Here is a 19872-nt window from a genome sequence, read left to right as displayed (position 1 = left end):
GGAGAACATGCAAACTCCACACAGGCGGGGACGGGGATTGAACCCCGCACCTCAGAACTGTGAGGCTGACGCTCTAACCAGTCGGCCACCGTGCCGCCCTGATGTTTTCCATGGAGAACTATTCTTTAACAAATTTAGCAAAATTCTGATAAAGCCTTACGCCAATATGGGATCTTCCTTGACTGATAGCCCAGTTTTTGTATAATCCGACAGCAATAAAAACATATCCTCTTTGTTGGAGGTCATTGGTAGCAGTCGCCAGTCAACTGGTATCAAAAGTTTATTGTAAGATATAACCAGTCAGGTCATTTGTAGTTTAGTTTACGCACAGCTATGTATCTATTCCCACTCAATGCCCCATTCACAATCGCACATGATTGACTGGCAATCAGGGCCTAATTCAACTGGGTAAGGCTCCAGCTCCCCCGCAAGCCTTAACAGAATAAGCAGTATAGAAAATGCACTGATGGATGGATGGATACCTTTAAGTATTTGAATTACATGTCTGGGAAAAATCCAGTAATGGCTTTCCTATAATGTATTCCTCCATGCGGGAATAAAGAGCACATGAAAGCATTCATCTGTTGCGCAGCACTGTTACAGTAAGTGAGTGCAAATCTTCCCTTGTAGCTGGAATTCTGTAATTGCCTCTCAAAAATTCTATCACATCAAAAAGCATCTCGACGAGCGTGAAATGTGGATTATGCAGGCGTGTGTATGATGTCAGGAGAATGTTCGCCGAGGTGCATTTAAAACAGCCCGTCCATCCACCGTCACTCACAACCACCACCGCAGGGGATGCTCCCTCTCTGCCGGAAGGTTAACAAGAAAGACAGACTTTCTGAGAGATGAAAGATGATCTGAGTGGATGCACCAAATCAGTTTTCATGGTCTGTTAAGATTTGAGCCACTGCTGGAGTCGCATGTAGACTGATCCTGCACATATGCACACACCTTGAAATAGAATTATACGGACAAACAGGCGTACGTTTCAGTCGACAAAATTCTACCATTTATCCCCATCCATGAGTTAGAATTCTCTTTTGTGAAGGCTCGCTTTTTGTCCCTGAAAGTCCCCACAATGTGACTCTTAAAACTGATTTGTGGCTTTGACACACATAAATGTCTTTGACGGGATAATTCCTCTCAGGAGTGCAATCAGAAATATAACATAGCTGTGTCAGGAGAGCAGGCCAGTGGGTTGAGGGTGAGTTTAGAAACACAGCGGCCACCTTTGATGTTTGGCAGTAAAATTTGAGCATGTAATGCTTATTATACAGGTATGTCGCTTGGGAACAAAGCGACAATAACAACTGGGTCATTTTGAGTGTCGTCTAAAAAAAAAAAAAAAAAAAGCAAAAAATAACAATAATAATTAGATTTCTTCCATTTAGGATTAAAAACCCACATCATTTGGATAAAACTGCTTTTAGGTAACCAAAATACGAGAAACATTTGTATTGGCTCATCATATTCATCGCAGTCCAATCGACAGCATGTATCGCCATTTGTTTACATCTGAAAATTATCCAAATTGTTTGAACTAAAAAGAAAAACTCACAAAATTTGGAAGTAGCCAACGTAATTTTCATTGGACAGCAGAACTATTGCTCGGATGTAACCACTGAAATGTGAATTTGGTAAATGGTGTTGTTAAATGCACTTGATTTGTTTTCTATAACATTTTTTTCTACCCTCAAGGTACTAAAACGACTTCTCTGAATGACTTATTGATGCCGCAGAACGAGGAGCAACTGGGGGTGTAGAAGGTTGTTCAAGGAGGGGTTCTCAAACTCTTTGGGTGTGGGGAACCCCCCAGAGCCTCACAATCCTAACGCTTATTAAACATACTGTAATGACCATGTGTACCCTTGAATGCCATATGATTTCAATCTAAATATGAATGTTTTCTCAGTTGAGCCGATCTGGATTTAGCACCGCTTGGCAATAAATCTTTATCTATCGTCGGAAATGCTGCGCACCAAGTGACTGGGACAGGGATGACAGATTTATCTCATATGTCACAGTCATATCAAAATGTTTAACTGGCCCAAGGAGTAATTAGTTGAACATGTTTGCACACATGTCCCCATATCTAGGTTAACAAAAACAATACAACATGAATTGTAAATTATTTCGCAGACCCCAAATCTCTGGCTTGCACCCTCGGGGGTCGTCAGAATCCCTGGTGTAGTGTTTCATATTGCTGGCTTTTCTTGCTGGAATATGCACCAATTTACATCCATCAAGCCGTATATTTTCTGTACTGCTTCATCTTTTTAGGGTAGTGGGGAAGCTGGAGCCTCTCCCTTAGGGCCAAAGGCCGACTACATCGTGGACTGAAAATGACAACACACCAGTTGAATGAAAGCCAGCTTTGTCAACCACTATACTAACAATGGCTCTGCCCTCATGATGGAAAATGGATGGACGGATGTATCAGTCAGTGACGGGTAAGTGTATTTTGGGTTTTGTGTTAAACAACGTGATCCTGTTCAAGCACTTTCTTCACACATGACTCCGCAGTCACCTCTTCAGTGATTACAAGCTCGAGTGAGTGTGCCAGTCTGTCTCTCACGAATCCTCTCATCATGCTCGTGTATCTCTTTGTCTTTTACATCATGCTCTTTCAACTTTCCCCGTTGCCAGGTAGCAGGTCGGTTGTTTTCAGGATTGTTGGGGTAAATTATGGATCAGGTGGGTGGCGAGCTGTCAGTCGTAGCAAGGATGCCAAAAACACTGCAGGCATCACCGGGCACATGCACACATACTTCCCACCTAAAGCCCGCCAACCCCCCCAAAAAAAATCATAAGCATGGTTACTGCAGCGACGGCGCTTCTCAACACACCTTGAGCGTTACTTATTCGTCTCATGCTCACATGCATAAGGTTTGCAAACAAACGTAAAAAGAACACACACATGCAGCACAGAAGCTCTCCAAACAAACCTCGAATCTCCTGAAGACACTCGTCAATACGCTGGCTTTTTGCAATTAAAAGAAGGGCACAGCCGTGCTAACACCCAACACTCCTCCCCCTCTGCAAATCAACTCATTCACACAGATGAGGCACACGCGCTTGACAGCAGGGATGTAAGGGAGATAAAGCTGCAAGAGAAAGGGCCTGTGCTTGGATCAATATCCACCCAAATAATCAGGTGGGAAGTATTGCACGTGAGCTATTAGACTGATCATTTTACCAGTGATTTTAAAGGTGGCAGGGGCCTGAAAAGTGAAAGATGAGACAACAGCCAAAGAATGAAGCAGCAGCAGTATTCAAAAGATGAGGAGAGGGAGTAAGGGGGAGTGGTCCTGGTGTGGTTTTACTATGGGGAGCCTCACAGTGTCATTACAGTTTCTCTGGTCTGAGGAGCGCAGGGGTCAGAACTGATCCAAACCCACACTGACAAGTGCAAATGGGATTCTGCTGTCTATGGCGACACCCTCCGCGCACACATCCCACCGCCTAAACACACACACACACACACACACACGTTTCCCTAAAACCCTCCCCCTTCTTCAACACACTCACCATTTCCCAAACGCATCAGTCTGTATACACGAGTGCTTACACAATCCACAAAGCGTTTTTGTCATTTATTGTCTACTTTCTAAGACCAATTCTGCCGAGCTGCCAAAGTGAGGCAAGTTATTTGTTTTTGATATTTTACGCCTAATGAAACAAGCTGAGGTTGACATTTTGTTTAACTAACTTATGATATTTTAATTCAGAATTGCAAAACAAAGATTCCACACATAACATAATAAAACTGGGCATTCAAACAGGACAATCATGTAGGTGTGATGTGTTGACCTGCACATTCAACCTTGATTTATCAACTCATATATCAGCCTGCAGGAGAGGATGGTCCCTAATCATTAAATAGAAGTCACTGTGGAGAAGCTCTATTTTATTTTTCATTGTGCTATGGTCACGAGCTGTGGGTCGTGACCGAAAGAACGAGGTCCCGGATACAAGCGGCCGAAATGAGTTTCCTCCGCAAGGTGTCCGGGCTCTCCCTTAGAGATAGGGTGAGAAGCTCGGTCATCCGGGAGGATCTCTGAGTAGAGCCCCTGCTCCTCTCCATCGAGAGGAGCCAGATGAGGTGGCTGGGGCATCTGATTCGGATGCCTCCCGGACGCCTCCCCAGTGAGGTGCTCCGGGCACGTGCCACCGGGAGGAGACGCCGGGGACGACCCAGGACACGTTGGAGAGACTACGTCTTTCGGCTGGCCCGAGCTGGGTGAAGTGGCTGGGGGGGATGCGAAGTCTGGGCGTCCCTGCTAAAGCTACTGCCCCCGCGACCCGACCTCGGATAAGCGGTAGAAAATGGATGGATGGATGTTTTGTAAACATGACTTACACGTAGATGCAAAAATGAATTGGATGTGACCTACACGCATGTCATGTTTAAAGTCAAGTGCTGTATACACTTAAGATGAGAGAAATGAATGCACAGACAACTTTTGAATCCCCCCTCAAAAAACTTGAGTAATGAACATTTACAGCCATTCATGTAAAAGGAATACCACAAAATGAGCATGTTTCCTCTCTGCTTGTTCACAGCCCGGAAGGACACAGAACAAAACAAAAAAAAAGGTGTTCTTAGAAATTAAATATGAAAAGCATTAAATATGCAGCCACTTCCCACTCTGCCAGTGTCGCCACTGACCCAGGCTCTCTCCATCGCTGTTCCCACAGCATCTTTTATTCAGGACTGATATTCTAAAAGCTGAAATAGAACAATCTATTTCCCTTTGCACTCTTCACTTCTGATTTACTAATCAATATTTCAGGGGAGAATGTCAGGAATACGACGATGGAACTCTACTCTGGCAACCGGCATCTGCCTCACCTCTCTCTCATCCTCCATCAGTTTTACAAGACAGCTACAAGATCCTGGAGGAAGACTCAATATGGAGCAGATTTGCTTATTTTTCTACATGATTTAACAATTTGTGGAGTGAGTGTTCAGGGCCATGGAGAAAAGGGGATGGGGGTGGGGGGTAGTAGAGGGGGGACCCAGAGTGGGGGATGAAGTAAAAAAGAGCCAAGGGAGGAATCAGAATATAAACTTCAGAGCTTCGGAACTTTATTTCTTTAATTAGAAAAGTTAGATTGTTGTAAGTAATTCATGTGTTAGCACACAGCTGCTCAGTCCCTCTTGCCTATTTTTACCTGAGTGCAATGCTACTGTGTGACACACAGCCTGACAAGCATAGCTATTGTTCTCAATCTTTTAAGTGATATTAAGCGTGGTACTAGACCAGGGAAACGGCAAAGTGGCCAGGTGGTACTCACAGCCTCTCAGTGTTGCGTGGGATATTCCTGGGCATGGTCCTGAGCCCCAGTCCATGGCAGTCGACTGTGGTGCCGCTGCAGGTACACAGGGCAGGGCAGGCACCCGCGCTTCCCGTCAGTAGGGCGCACAGCATCATGGCCCACATGAATAGCTCCAGCTTGCCCATGCCAAAAAAAATCCCTCTGCCTGGCATAGTCGCCAGCCTGACTTATTTCTTTCTGTCCACCTCCTAAGGAGTCCTGCTGAAATAAAAATGTCGAAATTTTTAGTGAATATAAGTAAAACAAATCTAATTTCCTCTTAGGAGTTTAGCAAGGCAAATCCTGTTTTTAGGTCTTCTATTTTTGTTTTTCAGTTTGGTATCCTCCCCCCCCCCAAAAAAAAAAAAAAAAAAAAAAACAGCTCTCTTGCTTTTATTGTCTCCTTGCAAACTCTTCTCCTGCCTTGGCTCTGTGGAGTGGCTGTGGTGTGCACACGTCTCCTCCTCACTCAGTCCCACTCTGCTCTGCTTGCCTAAAGAGAGAGGGAACAGGAGGAAAGAGCAGAATGAAAAAGTCTCTCTCTCAAACACACACACACACACACCAGTCATCCATCACAAGAATCTACAAATAGCAGACCCCCCCCCCCTGACTCCACCCCTACCCCTCCCAACACAGTATACACCCCCCCAATCAGAACCCTGTCTGAACTCATTCTCATTCTCAAGATCCTTCTTTCATTCCCTGGATTCTATTCACCATCCACATCTACTCCAGATATCTTTATCTTTTTATTCCCACCCACCCCACTCTTTCTTTTCTCTCAGGTTGCCTCCAGGCAAAGCCCCAAGAAAGAGGCACCTAACCTGCATGACACTGCATAACCCCTGCCTGAAGGGCTGTGCAGGGGAGCTTGGGCTTTGTGTGTGTGTGTGTGTGTGTGTGTGTGTGGCTGTAAATATGTACATGTTACAAATGTGAATCCAGCAGGGATTAGAGGAATCAACACCTTAGTCCCACAGAGGCAAAAATATGACAGTGTGTATATCAAGTGTAGCCACATATGAGAGATGAAGTATCAATATAAACAAATGAATGGAAGCTCCAGTATATGCAAAGCCATACCTATGCCGCTGATGGGATTTATGAGTGTAAACTGTCACAGCACTCCTCTCCCAATGGCAGCGACTATTACCAAAGTGGATCAGAAGATTAAGAGCAACAGATAAGCAGCATATGTGGACTATCACTGACCAGACATTTACTGTACTTTACTTTCAAGCAAAAGCTTCTATCTTTATATCAATTTGCATTTTCGAGGAATGATGCATGTGGATTTGGGCTGGGAACGTCTCATTACTGAGAGTTGTTGACAGACGCTCACAGAGAAATGTTCGCGCTTAACAGTAATGTCTGTGTGTCAAATTGCTACCAAGCCCCCAAAAAAAAAAAAAAAAAAAAAAAAAAAAAAAAAAAGTTTGGGAGGGAAATAAGAGGAAACTATTCCAAAACAACTGTGCTTGAGGCTTGCGTAGGACACTGTGCACACTAATATCTCTGTTTTGTCTAGGTAGCCAAAATGTAAGCGAAAGCACACTTGGAAATGCTTTAAGTACATCATTTTGCAGCCACTTCCAATAAGGGGTGTGCTCAGATGATTACTGTTTATTAGACATACAAGTTGCGTAATGATATAACGTTACCGTTCCAATGCCTTTTTGGACATAATCAGACCTGAGTTCTGATTGCTGCGCAGTAAACTTTGGGTTGCATCATCACTTTCTAGCAATTGTTCAGTATTTATTAACCTAAACTCCTACCTCTGTTTAAATTATAGTAAGATGTCAACAAACAACACAGCTGTCTTTAGTCAGGGCTGCGCTTATAGTTCACCTCGGGACATTAACCCCACAGAGAGATTTTGCTGCAGGGTGTTTCTCTCCCAACATAAACACAACCTATAGAATCTCATTCATTAGCAGATGCAAGGAAAAAAGAAAAGGGAAAAAGTGGGAGAAAAGAACATGAACATGCAGGTGTACTTATGTAGGGGAGCGGAGGTCTAGCTGTCTCAGTAAAGGTGTCGGCACGGTGTAGATCTTCCCTAATTAAAGAGGAGACAGTGGTGTTTAGTGGTAATTGGTGGTGGGGGAAACGTCGTTCCACTTTAGGAATGCACACAAAATACAACAGGAATAATTCTAGTGCTCTCAAGACTGTGGGAGGACATGCCAGTAATTCATAATTCGACTAGAAAAGGGACAATCTACACAAGCAGAAGGCCTGTCTTATTTAACTTGCAGGACAAACAGCTGAAACAATTAATATTACTGTATATGCAAGATAATTCACAACATTGCATTTGTAGAAATATCTACCTTTAATGTATTCCTGAATGGATAAAAAAAGGTTGTCGCCATTTTTAAAGTCAGAAACATATTGAGTACCTGAAAATAAGTTATCTGCAGCGGATTAAGTTATTTCAGCATGTGTTTTCAGTGTTTTTAACCAGATTGCCAGAACAATGCAATAGCATCTCACTGTTTCAATTCTGGCCATCCTCAAGCCATGTGTTTTACACAAATCTAAACTTGAGGTTTTGCGTGTGTAGCAGACACGCATAATTGACATTGACACATTGATACAAGTTTTTCTGACTCATTTACAGTCATCACACTGGTTTTGAGCGCTTGCTAAATAAAACCCCATGCAGCAAAACAATCTAGTCGTGCTGGACACATCCACTTTTATATTTACACGGCATGAGAAACCAGTGCCATTCTCACCAGTGTTTATACAACATATACTTACAATACCAAACATGCATTGACATGGATAACATAATGACACACCGAGACATTCCTATTGCAGCCACCCACACACCTTCAACTAATTTATTGCTAACTGCAAAGATTTTGGTAACAGTTAAAGGTCAAGCTTTTTTTGCATCCCTATCATTATTTCTATTTGTTGCTCATGGTTTCGAGGCTGGGATTCATTTAAATTTCTTTGGATTTTATTCGCCATTCTGGGCACTGTATTAAATCATCACCACCTCGTCGTCAATCTTATTTAAGGCAGTGTACACAATGATTCCAAGATATTCTATTGACACCTTGTATTGTAGAAATGAGATTGCAGTATTTTTACTTTATTTATTTATTTTTTTCAAGTTTTAATTTTTTCTTACGAAAGTTTTTAACCTTTGTTGCCATTGAAAAAATAAAAAACTGATTACATCTGCTTTGTTTTAAGTTTAATAATCAGTATATTCAATTGACTGCAGCCTATCCTTTTCTAATTAAGCAGCGCTACCTGGTGGCGATAGCAAGAATTGCGGGTACTTGCTTGAATTGAAAATAATTAGTAACAAAGAAAGAGAATACAGTCTCAAGTCTTTAATAAGTGCTTTGTGGGGTTTCACAGTAGCATGAATATCACCAGTCAACAAACAGTCTATTTAGTTGACTTTGCCACATGATGTTTGTATTGTAACAGCTTGGCACAGTGGCAATGGAACTGAAAGAAACCACAACTGACAAAACAATAACTTTTCATTAGTAACAGTGGCTCAATCCCTCACAGTAAGCACTTATCTAACAAGGTAAACTACTTAATTTGCCCTCAACATGCAAAACAAAAAAATGCTGAAAAGTCTTTCACAGTTGTAAAAAGTATGTAAGGCATACAGATGAAAACTGCAGACCGGCAGAAAAAGCAGATCTGACTGAAAAAAAGTAAAATTTAATCTAAAAAGCCCAAAGCATCACCAAGGCTCAGTAGTAAAACAACTCCCACCCCAAAGTATAAAAATGTTTCACAGCAATAAATTCCTGACAAAAGAAATATATAATCTGTAGACACTGACCTTTGGACATCATATCCTAAATTACATTCTTTAGACAAGTTCCAGACAAATTTCATAAACTTCTTGTTAAATAGAAATTGCAACAAAAGAGTAATTTAAGAAATGAATTTTAAGGCACATCCCTGGTCTTCCAAGTCAATATTTCTATGAAATGGTTCCTTGACAATGAACAAAAAAATAAATATTTTTGGAATTAAATAAAAACACCAGTTGCCATGCATTCTTCACTTCTTTTTTTTTTTTTTTTTTTTTTTAAACCATTTTCTAAAGAAAATGGTTGGCAATAGCTGGTTGACTGAATACGTAAATAGAATGTAGCAAACTCACTGCTGAGATGAACAAACTCTACACCCCTCCATGAAAAAATACCCAGAAATATAATCTGGCAACCACCCTTTTGACACATTTTAAATCTTCAAATTAAAAAGGGCTTAAAGGCAACACAGCTAGATGGGAGGTTTCCTCGCTTGTATTACAGCCTAAAAGAAATTCAAGAGAGAAAGGGGAGAAAAGATGAATCATCTACAGTGTATTCCTTTGGTAAGAGCAAATTGTCATTTGTATAATACAAGAGTTATTGGCAATATTCTTGTGAAGTTGAACATGATATCAGTCCTTCTGGAGTTAAAGATCACTGCATGGTACTCACCCCTCCACTGCTGGTGTCACCTGAGCAGCTGGCTGCTGGGCTCTGTGCTTTGCCATTTTCCTTCCCTGTTAATATTTGGCCTCCCAACACTTTCCTCTGTTTTGACAAAAAAATCATCATCAGTAGAATCTGTACAATAATTACCGCGAGAAACTGAAATTTCCTCCAAATATGTGGTGTAATTGCTTAAAAATTTCACCACTGTGTTGAAAAACCAGAGGAATTGAAAATGATGAATTCTGGTGACAAATGACAATCACTAGTGCATTGTGACAAAAATAAAAACTTTGCATTTAGTCATTGCCAGTGTCTATTTAAGGACGCTGACAACACAGTAGAGGACTGTGGGGTTAGGACTTAGGGATATAGAAAAAATTCAATACAGGAATTTATTTGACAGAATATTAACCCTCAGCCCTTGTTCGATTTTACTACCCTTTTTACTACGGTATTTCTGGCCACATACAGATAGTCTGTAATTTATAAGATTTGTTGGTTTTTGCTACTTTTACTGAATAAAGTGTTCAACTAACATCAGTTAATTTTTATTTTTTTTAACCCTTCAAATTCCACTGTTTGCACAATGAAGAGTGGAAAACAAGTTTTTAACAGTTCTATATATTCTCAGTACAGCACCACTTTTTTTTTTTCTTACTTCGAGTATATTGCGAATAGTAGTCTTTCAACAGCCATTCTCAAATTAGAATTCTTAAATTAAAACGTTATTCTTCTCCATGGTCAGCAGAGGTGATATCGCCAGTAAATGCCTCTTTTGGAAACTAATAATATTGAAATTGCTAAAAAGTAATCTGGTAGAAAAAAACCCAAAAAAAACCCAAACATTTTCAAGTGTTGTTTCAAGAATGAACCCATTTGACCTAAACTGCATGATTCAAACAAGTAATAACAATAAATTATATATATATATATATATATATATATATATATCGTTTTCATGCATTTCACTAAATCAGCAGTGGTTACTATAGGGCTGAAACATTTTTTATTTATTTTTTTTTTTTTTATGTAAACAGTGTATTATTGTAAACAGTGTATTATTAAATCTGCTAAAATGGTTTAAAAAGAAAAAAAAACATTAAGCATGGTAAATGTCCAGCAGAGACCAGAGGGTTAAAGGAGTAATACACCAGTGTCAAATGTCAATGTTATGCCTGTCTGATGACCACGTATTCATATGTTATGACCATTAATATGTGAATGTCAGTAATATATCTGGTGTGTTATCAACAGTGTCTATGGAAACAACCAATGAAGCCATAGGTCATTGCTTATCATTAATTTTTATTTTTTAACTGTGTCTGTGTGGGCAGCACTATGAATGACTGGTTAGTACGTCTGCCTCACAGTTCTGAGGACCCGGGTTCAAATCCGGCCTCGCCTGTGTGGGTTTTCGCTTGGTTCTACGGTTTCCTCCCACATCCCAAAAAAATGCAAGGTAGGTTAACTGAAGACTAAATTGTCCGTAGGTGTGAATGTGAGTGTGAATGAGTCTTTGTTTCTATGTGCCCTGCGATTGGCTGGCAACCAGTTCAGGATTTACCCCACCTCTCACCCAGAGTTAGCTGGGATGGGCTCCAGCACGACCACGACCCTCGTGACGATAAGCGGTACGGAAGATGAAGGAATGAATGAGTCTGTGTGTGTTTGTCTGTGTGCATGTGTGGTTAAGTGGCGGGAGGGGATTAATTTTAACAATGTAAAGCACTTTGAGATGCATATCATTGTATGAAAAGAGCTCTATAAATAAAGTTTGACTGATTGATTAATACGTTTTCTTAAGAAAGCCGTCATAACAAAAAATAATATACGCTTATTACATACAGTGAAGACTGTGGGGGGGAAGAAGAGGAGGAAAAAAAGGTAGAATTTCTGCTACTAAATATGTCCATGTGATGTTTTACCAAACACGCAATTAGACATATCTGCTTTTATGTCAGTCTAGTGCATATAGATAAATTGCACTGTATCACTGTATAGTGATCGTTTTCAGGCTTGGCTCTGTGTACAATTAACATCAACAAACCTTAATAATTCCACCCAAAGAGCGGGATCGCCAGTGCTTGCTGCTGAATGGCGAGCGCGGCTCCGATGAGGGCGTCATTAAAGGCTGCTTCTCAAACTAAACACACACAAACACGACGCATTAGCCTGCCCAGTTGTAAGATGAGTCTCATCGATATTTCACACCGACCTGTCTGATGAGTTTCTTCTTCTTGGCAGACTCGGGCATGTTGTTAACTTGCTGGTAAAGTTCTCTGAGAGCTGATTCAGTGTATGTCTCAGTATCAATTGACTTTGTCAAGCTGTTGCCATCGCTCTTTCTCGTGTAAGGAGAAAGGTTGGATGTGGGCTCGAGCACAGCCGGGGTCTCTTTGGTCCCTGAGCATAGTGTCAGGTCATCCTAGAAGAGTCAGGTACATTTCACTTAAGATTTAAATCGCAAAGTTATCTCAATAAAATCTACATCTAGAGCTGAAATAAACAATGAAAAACAACATTAATCACCAGGTGGGAAAACATGCAGAAAAGAAACATGATACTGCTATCATAGGAAAAAAAAATGATTCCAACTCAAAGAAAACATATGGCGCAGTTTAAAAAAAAAAAGGAAAAAATTACCTTTGATTGGAGAGTTTTGGATCCAGTAAAGTATACACGTGCATATTCTTTGATATATGCAGGGGCCTTCAATGAAAGCAGAGTAAATGGAAATATGTTTGATGTTCAGATTGACACAATCACACTGATGCTATACAATAGTAATTACACATTCATCTTAATATTCAGATTCTTTATGAATTACAGAGTTCTGCCTCTCCTTAGCATTTTTTTCCCATTTACAAGTAAAAATATTTCAGCCAGTTCATTTTTATCAAGAAATTCTTATTGAAAAAAAATAACTTAAAAAAATAGGCCCAAGCTTATTTAACAGAGGATCTCTATCCCGTGTAAAACATTGCTCAGACTAAAAATTGTCATTTTTCCATTTCAGTACTTTTTTAGCACTGCCATGATGATCATAAAGACCTTCACCAAGGCTGAACTCTTCATGAAAGTGAATCTTAAAGAGCCGTACAGTGTTCCCTCGCCACTTCACGCTTCACGGCTTCAGTGCTTCGCGGGTTTTTCCAAAATATTCATAAAAAAAAAAACAGCCATATTGCGGAAAGAGGCATTGTTTCATGTTGATGAGCGCGAGAGAAGGTTTCCCTGCATGCCAAACAAAGAGATGAGTTGACTCAGATGCTTTGTACATGCCTGAACTATACGGGCACTCATACAAGGCGCGTGATTGGTTCCCGGCGCGACATCGACCAATGAGAGCACGAGTGGATTATCCTGTGAGCTGATTGGCTGCGCATCATCGCAGCCTCACCCAGCATCTTCCCTTGTTGTGTCTCGCCAGTCTCGTCCGCGCTGTTGTGTTCGCATTAACTTTTTTTGTTTAAGCAATATTTTTTTGGATTAGTTAAGCAAGCCCTTACAATGCCGCTGAAGAGGAAGATGATGACCATCAGCGAAAAAGTGAAACTTTTAGATTTGATCAAAGAGGGCAGAAGTTATGCATCTGTGGCACGCCATTATGACGTGAATGAATCTACAGTGGGGTACATAAAGAAAGAGGAAGCAAACATCCGCAAAACTCCTTCAATAACAATGCAAAGGCAATGTTGATGAATGTTAATTACTGTATAATAAATGTTCATTACTGTTTAAGGTTTTATAATTAAAGATTTAAGGAAATACATGTACTGTTGTAATATTTGTCTCAAATATGTGAAGTATAAATACTGTTTACATATTTAAAAAAGCGGCACGGTGGCCGACTGGTTAGAGCGTCAGCCTCACAGTTCTGAGGTGCGGGGTTCAATCCCCGTCCCCGCCTGTGTGGAGTTTGCATGTTCTCCCCGTGCCTGCGTGGGTTTTCTCCGGGCACTCCGGTTTCCTCCCACATCCCAAAAACATGCATTAATTGGAGACTCTAAATTGCCCGTAGGCATGACTGTGGGTGCGAATGGTTGTTTGTTTCGATGTGCCCTGCGATTGGCTGGCAACCAGTTCAGGGTGTACCCCGCCTCCTGCCCGATGACAGCTGGGATAGGCTCCAGCACGCCCGCGACCCTAGTGAGGAGAAGCGGCTCAGAAAATGGATGGATGGATGGATATTTAAAAAATTCTGGTAGCCACATACACATCAATGAAAATTCCTAGGGGTGGTGGGGGGAAATCCTACTTCGCGGTTTTTCACCTTTCGCGGGGGGTTCTGGTCCCCATTAACCGCGAAAAACGAGGGAACACTGTATTTGTGTTTGTTTGGCCTTCTGCTTGTTAATTAGCAAGGCACTTTCTGGTTCAAGGAGGATGGCAAACAGACAGGAGGTGCAATTGTGATTCTGGGGTGTGGGCAGTTCCAGTGGTCCGATAGTGACTCAAATGGTAAAAATATATATTATTGGATGTGCACCATTATCCACCTCCTCACCAAACTACAATCAGTTCTTCCTTGTCTCAGCCCTCTCAATTTTGTGGAAGTCAATTTAGATTATTATTTTTTTTAATCCTGCTAAATGTATGTGTCCTATTATTTATTTATTTATTTTTTTAAAAAGACTGCTGTGAAGAGGTCACTATAAAAGCAAAGCAAGTGGTGACCCACTAAGAGAGAAAATAGTGAAAGGTTTTTCTGCACTAGCTCACCTTGAACAGCTTTTGAGAGTGTCTAATGAGGAATGCTATGCCATTATTTAGTTTCTCAATGTTTCCCTGAAGATCACTTGCCATTACCTTCAAAAAAAGAAATAAGGAAAATTAAACAAGTCAGGAAATATTTGGAATAATTTGATATAAAGGGAAAGTAAATGATCTGTACATTTTTGGGCCAGATAATTTGTGGTGCAAACATGGTTGCTAGATTGATAGCGGACATCTTGTTGACTTGCTGGTTGCGCGCGGTGTGATAGAGCAAGTCCAACAGGAGCTTCAACAGGCTGCGGTTGGCTGGTGGCAGCAGCATGAAAAGCAACTGAAAGGCTTCTATCTGGCGCTCCTTGTCTGGAGTATTAGTTTTATCTCCTTTCCCATCAAAGACAGTCAGCTCTGTGGACGTTAGAAATAAAGGTGAGTGATACGGATGAATATAGAGGTAAAAAAAAGTGTAATATTTTGTTTTGAGACGTGAAATGATGGGCACCTCCAATTTTAAGGTGGGCATGATAGTGTCTATGCATGAGCAGGGGCTCAGGCAACTCTCCTAGGTAGGCTTTCAGAAGCGAGGCGGCGTCGTTGGGGTGGAAGTCTCCCATCTCGAGATCTATTTCTGCCCCGGCATTCAGGATCTCCCTCAGCGCGGCCTGTCGGAGGCTGTGGCCCGGCACACGAAACAGCCCCTCAATGTGAAGGTCTGGGAGAAAGACGAAGAGGAGGAGAAAATATGATGTCAGCGGGTAGACACTGTGAGAGATGGAGTGAATGAAACAGAAAGAAAGAGAGAGCATGCGGAGGCGAAGTGCTTTGAGATGAATTATTGACTCCAGCATGTGGGCCCAGTGTCTACTTTTGTGCAAATACGTCATCGACTTTCCAGAAATAAACCAAGAAGACGTCATATTAATTCAAAGCTAGCAACCAGCAGTCAGGTTCTAGCAAGATGTAAAAGGCAGAGGGTGACTCAGCAATTAAAAGATGTAATAGATTAATTGTTATATAATCCACGCTAATATTTACAGTGTGCTCTTGACAATTTCTCTTTTAAAAGAGGGGATGACAGGGTTGCACCAAAATCAAAATTCATGTCCAAAACCGAACATCAGGAAACCAAGGCCGAAAACCGAGACACTGAAATAAATCAGTATGCCAATTATTAGTAAAATTTAATTTATGGGTGTCCTAACCTCACTAACAGTAAGGCATTGCAATTGCATAAATAAATACTAATGCTTTAAAGAACAAAATCAAATTACAAATTAATGCCATCTAGTGGAAGAGGATTTAATTGTTGTAGCTGTGCCACTGGCATTGATAGATGAAAGATACATTATTTGGAGCAAATAAATAATCTTAAATTGGTCCCTCATAGCACAATAATTTGCTACGGTTCACTAATATAGAGTGACCGCAGACGTTTAGCTTCAAAACAAGAGTTGTAACCCCCCCCCAAAATACTCTCTGCTTTCTGAAACATGTTGGTACATTTACTACATCAGGAATAGATGTGCAGTTCAAAATGCTATGCAGATGTGAGGGAGTTTTTTTTATGAAGGGCTTTACTGCAAAGTCATATGATCGGGATGGAAGCTGCACCTTGCACCCAATTAACGAAATTAGCAATAACATCAGTCTTACTGGGGGGGCATGTAAATATTGAGAAGTCACATCACATCAGAAACAGCTTCAAGTGAAAGTGCTATATGATGTGAGGATGTGTGGTATATGAAATAATACTCACTTTTCCTCAGGTATTCAATCAGCTGATAGATCTGCGCTATCCCTTCTTCAGTTAAGGGTGCACCAAAAACTACACCTTTTTCTGGGGGGAAAAAAACATTCCAGTAACAAACATCAGTACACAGGAAAAGTTTCAACATTCAAGTACAAAAAGTACTTAAAGTTGGTGGCACGGTGGGCGACTGGTTAGAGCGTCTGCCTCACAGTTCTGAGGACTGGGGTTCAATCCCCGGCCACGCTTGTGTGGAGTTTGCATGTTCTCCCTGTGCCTGCGTGAGTTTTCTCCGGGAACTCCGGTTTCCTCCCACATCCCAAAAACATCGTATTTATTCTAATTCTTTGCTCTTTATATTCCATTCCTTGAAGATTGTTTATACTAAATGAATGGCTGGATATCTTAGATTAATATTATTGTGTTATTTATATAAAATGTGTTTTATAAATGAATACAGCGAAGATGCCATTCATTTGATGTAAGGTTACTAGTATATCTATATCGGAAGTAAAATTACCTACAGACCCTTTCCAAAAAATTTTAATATCATGGTAAAGTGTATTTATTTCCATAATTCCACTCAAAAAGTTAAACTTTCATAGATTTCAGATTCAGGGCCGACAGTATTTATTTGTTCATTTGTGCATAATTTGGGCTTCCAGCTCATAAAACCCACAAAATCAGGAATTCAAAAAATTTGAATACTGTGATGAAATCAGCCCAAATTTTGCAGGCCATAAATGTTTGAGTGTCACACACTAATCATCTACTAAACTCAAAGCACCTGCACAGGTTTCCCTAGGTGTCATTAAATTGCTTCAGTTTGGTTCAATTGCCTCAGTTGGTTTCAATATGGAGAAGACTGCAGACTTGATAACTGGTCAGAAGACCATCATTGATACCCGCCATAGGATGGGTAAGCCACAAATGTTCATAGCTATGGACGCTGGCTGTTCACAGAGTGCTGTGATCAACCATATCAATGGACGGACAAAATGTGGCAGGAGAAGATGCACCACCAAAAGAGACAACTGTAGGATTCAGCGGATTATCAAAACGGAGAAGATTCAAGAATCTAGCAGAGATCCAGAAAGAGTGGAATGAGGCGGGAGTCACAGCTTCAAAAACCACCACATTCAGACGCATCCGGGAGATCGGCTACAACTGTCGGGTTCCTCGGGTCAAGACACTTCTGAGCCTGAGCCAACGAAGGAAGCGTCTCAACTAGGCCAAGGAGAAGAAAGACTGGACTGTTGGCCAGTGGTCCGAAGTCCTCTTCTCCAATGAAAGTAAAGTGTGCCTTTCCTTCAGGAATCAACGTCCAAGGGTTTGAAGGAAGATGGGTGAAGAACAGAACCCAAGCTGCTTGAGGTCCAGCGTGAAATATCCACAGTCAGTCATGATTTGGGGTTCAATGTCCAGTGCAGGTGTTGGTAAACTCTGCTTTCTTAAATCCAAGGTCACCGCAACAGTCGACCAGAGGGATTCCCAACCAAGTATTGAAGATTAACATATCGTTTTGAAAGTACCATATTTTGATTGATGTAATGTAACCCTAATTTAATTTTTTGAAGTAAATGCTGATTTCTTCACAGTATTCTAATTTTTTGAATTCCTGGTTTTATGAGCTGGAAGCCCAAATTATGTAAAAATAAACAAATACATACTTAAAATTGTTTAAATTGTGGGCCGTGAATTTATAATCTATTAAAGTTTAATTTTTTGAATGGAATTATGGAAATAAATAAACTTTTCCATGATATTCAAATTTTTTGGAAACGGTCTGTATATTGGGGTATCAAATTTTGCCCATATCACATAGCACGACTTATACAAAGGTATCATGTTGTTGGGATAATTTTATTTAAAAAAAATAAATGAATAAATACTCAAACTCAGGTGACTCTGACTTGGACGCAAAAAAAAAAAAGTGATCAGTACATGTGAGTGATATGTGCATATTTTTCCCGAGGTTTAAACTATTGGGGCTTTTGTATTTAGAGGGTGCACCGTACAAACAGCCTGGTAGATATATCTGCTGTCATTTGTTATGGAATAGAACTAGGCTCTGCGAAGTGAAAAAGTGACAGGTGCCTCAGCAGAAGAGGTAAAATTATATTAAATATATAAGTTAACCCTTACTCCTTTCATACTGGGATGGTACTGTATACCATTTGGATCCCAAAGTTCAACACTTACAGAGAGTGAATGACAAGGCCGTGATCGTTAAACGATGTCAAATTAGCATATGGATGGAGTTAATATAACCTTTTCGTTTGAGGATGTTGAAAGAGCGGAGGAGGCCAGTGGAGGAAGGCAGCCTGGGGTCACAGTCCCCGGTGAGCTGTGCAAACTCCTCTCCCGGGAGGTCGATGAGTCGGGTGACATGTGACAGGACCAGATCGGTGAAGGCCTGCGGATGTTCATGTCTCAGCCTCTCGACAAAGAAGTCTGGGTTGAAGATGACTGGCTGGCTTGTTTTTGACGTTTCCATGCTTGGAAACACATTGAATCGTGCCCCCCTGTGTGAAGAAAAACAAACAGGTTCAAATAGAATTGCACAGACTCCTTGTGGTAGCTCAAAATAGTCTCAGTTAAAAAAAATAATAATTTTAAAGTTATGTCTTGCGTCATGGAATGTCTGTTTATAATGCTAGGTAGTAGGTTAGCCTCGATAGATCAAAACACAAAGTACCGAGAGAATACTATCCGATACGGCGTAATGATATCCCTATTCAATCACAGGAGGAGAGAAAAAAAACCTGAAACCTGACTACTTTTTCTTTTGGGAATACCATTTAAGTTTGAGTTGGTACCTGTCCAGTTTGCGCGTATTTTGATTACACCCTTCAGCCGCCATCTTCCTTTTGAATCTTCCGCTGTTTTTAGTCCCGCCCCCTGCTTTTTGATTGGCCACAATATGTCAACGGTACAAAACGTAGCACGTTGATTGGATAGCTGCGGAACGTGTCAACATGCGCCGTATTTGTATTTTGGGTTGCGTTCATCCATTTTCTATACACTTTATGTGTACGATCGGAAATTCAATCTGACGCGCTCACTGCGCTCTGAGAGTGCAGTGTTCAGAGAGGCGGAGCGCGCACCGTTTTCTATGATTTTACGAACTAGCGTGTTGGCTACTGACAGTGATACGTCAGTGCGTCTGCCATATTGAATGTGTCAGTTCTGCCTGTAAACAGCTCGTCCTGGCTGACTCTCCGTCCGGACGTCTCCTCAGTCAGAGAACCTAAAGAGCGGGAGTGTGGCGCTCTGAATAACCGAACGGCACACTCCAGCAACGCTGAGTTTCCAAACGTTCCGAAGTGTAGATTCGCTTGGAGTAAATTTCCGAACATACCCTATGTTTATTAGGATACACTTTCATTGTAATTGTATGAACAATTGAACAGTTATTAGGGCCAAAGGGGAATCAGAATCATCTTTATTAGCCAAAAGTGTGTCCAAAACACACACAAGGAATTTGTCTCCAGTAGTTGGAGTCGCTCTAGTACGACAACAGTAATACAATAAATACGATAGATCGATTTTCTCGTTTTGCATCAGAGGCCAGCGGGAGTCTATTCCAACCCACTTTGGGGAACAAGTGGGGTA

At 41.0% G+C, this 19872-nt stretch overlaps 2 protein-coding genes across 7 annotated transcripts in view; both read right to left on the bottom strand.

Annotated features, from left to right (window-relative positions):
- slit1a (slit homolog 1a (Drosophila)) overlaps positions 1–5820 on the bottom strand; it is a 119818-nt gene extending 113998 nt beyond the window's left edge. For all 4 annotated transcript variants that reach the window (XM_061791150.1, XM_061791152.1, XM_061791151.1 and 1 more), the window contains exon 1: positions 5302–5820. In XM_061791150.1, coding sequence (XP_061647134.1) covers positions 5302–5495 — 194 coding nt within the window. In that variant the 5' untranslated portion in view covers positions 5496–5820. The remainder of the gene's footprint in view (positions 1–5301) is intronic.
- A 2846-nt stretch (positions 5821–8666) lies between these two features.
- On the bottom strand, positions 8667–19140 carry LOC133486275 (rho GTPase-activating protein 19-like). 3 transcript variants are annotated; one of them, XM_061791177.1, is made up of 11 exons: positions 19077–19140; positions 18529–18782; positions 16267–16347; positions 15013–15222; positions 14692–14918; positions 14520–14606; positions 12441–12506; positions 12013–12222; positions 11845–11940; positions 9801–9896; positions 8667–9630 (listed from the first exon to the last, which is right to left on the bottom strand). In XM_061791177.1, exons 1-11 carry the CDS (start codon positions 19118–19120, stop codon positions 9598–9600), a joined length of 1404 nt encoding a protein of 467 aa, XP_061647161.1. In that variant the 5' UTR covers positions 19121–19140; the 3' UTR covers positions 8667–9597. The 3 variants fall into 3 exon arrangements, with proteins under 3 accessions (XP_061647161.1, XP_061647162.1, XP_061647163.1); XM_061791178.1 differs by having other exon boundaries at positions 18956–19089; XM_061791179.1 differs by having other exon boundaries at positions 19056–19084.
- Positions 19141–19872: the final 732 nt, after the last annotated feature.

Source organism: Phyllopteryx taeniolatus, chromosome 11 (assembly GCF_024500385.1).
Source record: "Phyllopteryx taeniolatus isolate TA_2022b chromosome 11, UOR_Ptae_1.2, whole genome shotgun sequence".
Lineage (NCBI taxonomy): Eukaryota > Metazoa > Chordata > Actinopteri > Syngnathiformes > Syngnathidae > Phyllopteryx > Phyllopteryx taeniolatus.
The sequence above is the reverse complement of the archived record's forward strand: the minus strand, read 5'-3'. Positions and strand labels throughout refer to the sequence as shown.

Excerpts from the sequence above, each read along its gene's own strand:
- LOC133486275 (XM_061791177.1), bottom strand. The coding sequence starts at position 19,120 with ATGGCGGCTGAAGGGTGTAATCAAAATACGCGCAAACTGGACAG. Across the intron at positions 18,783-19,076 it reads AATACGCGCAAACTGGACAG|GGGGGCACGATTCAATGTGT; the intron begins GTACCAACTCAA and ends TTCTTCACACAG. Across the intron at positions 16,348-18,528 it reads CAACATCCTCAAACGAAAAG|AAAAAGGTGTAGTTTTTGGT; the intron begins GTTATATTAACT and ends TTTTCCCCCCAG.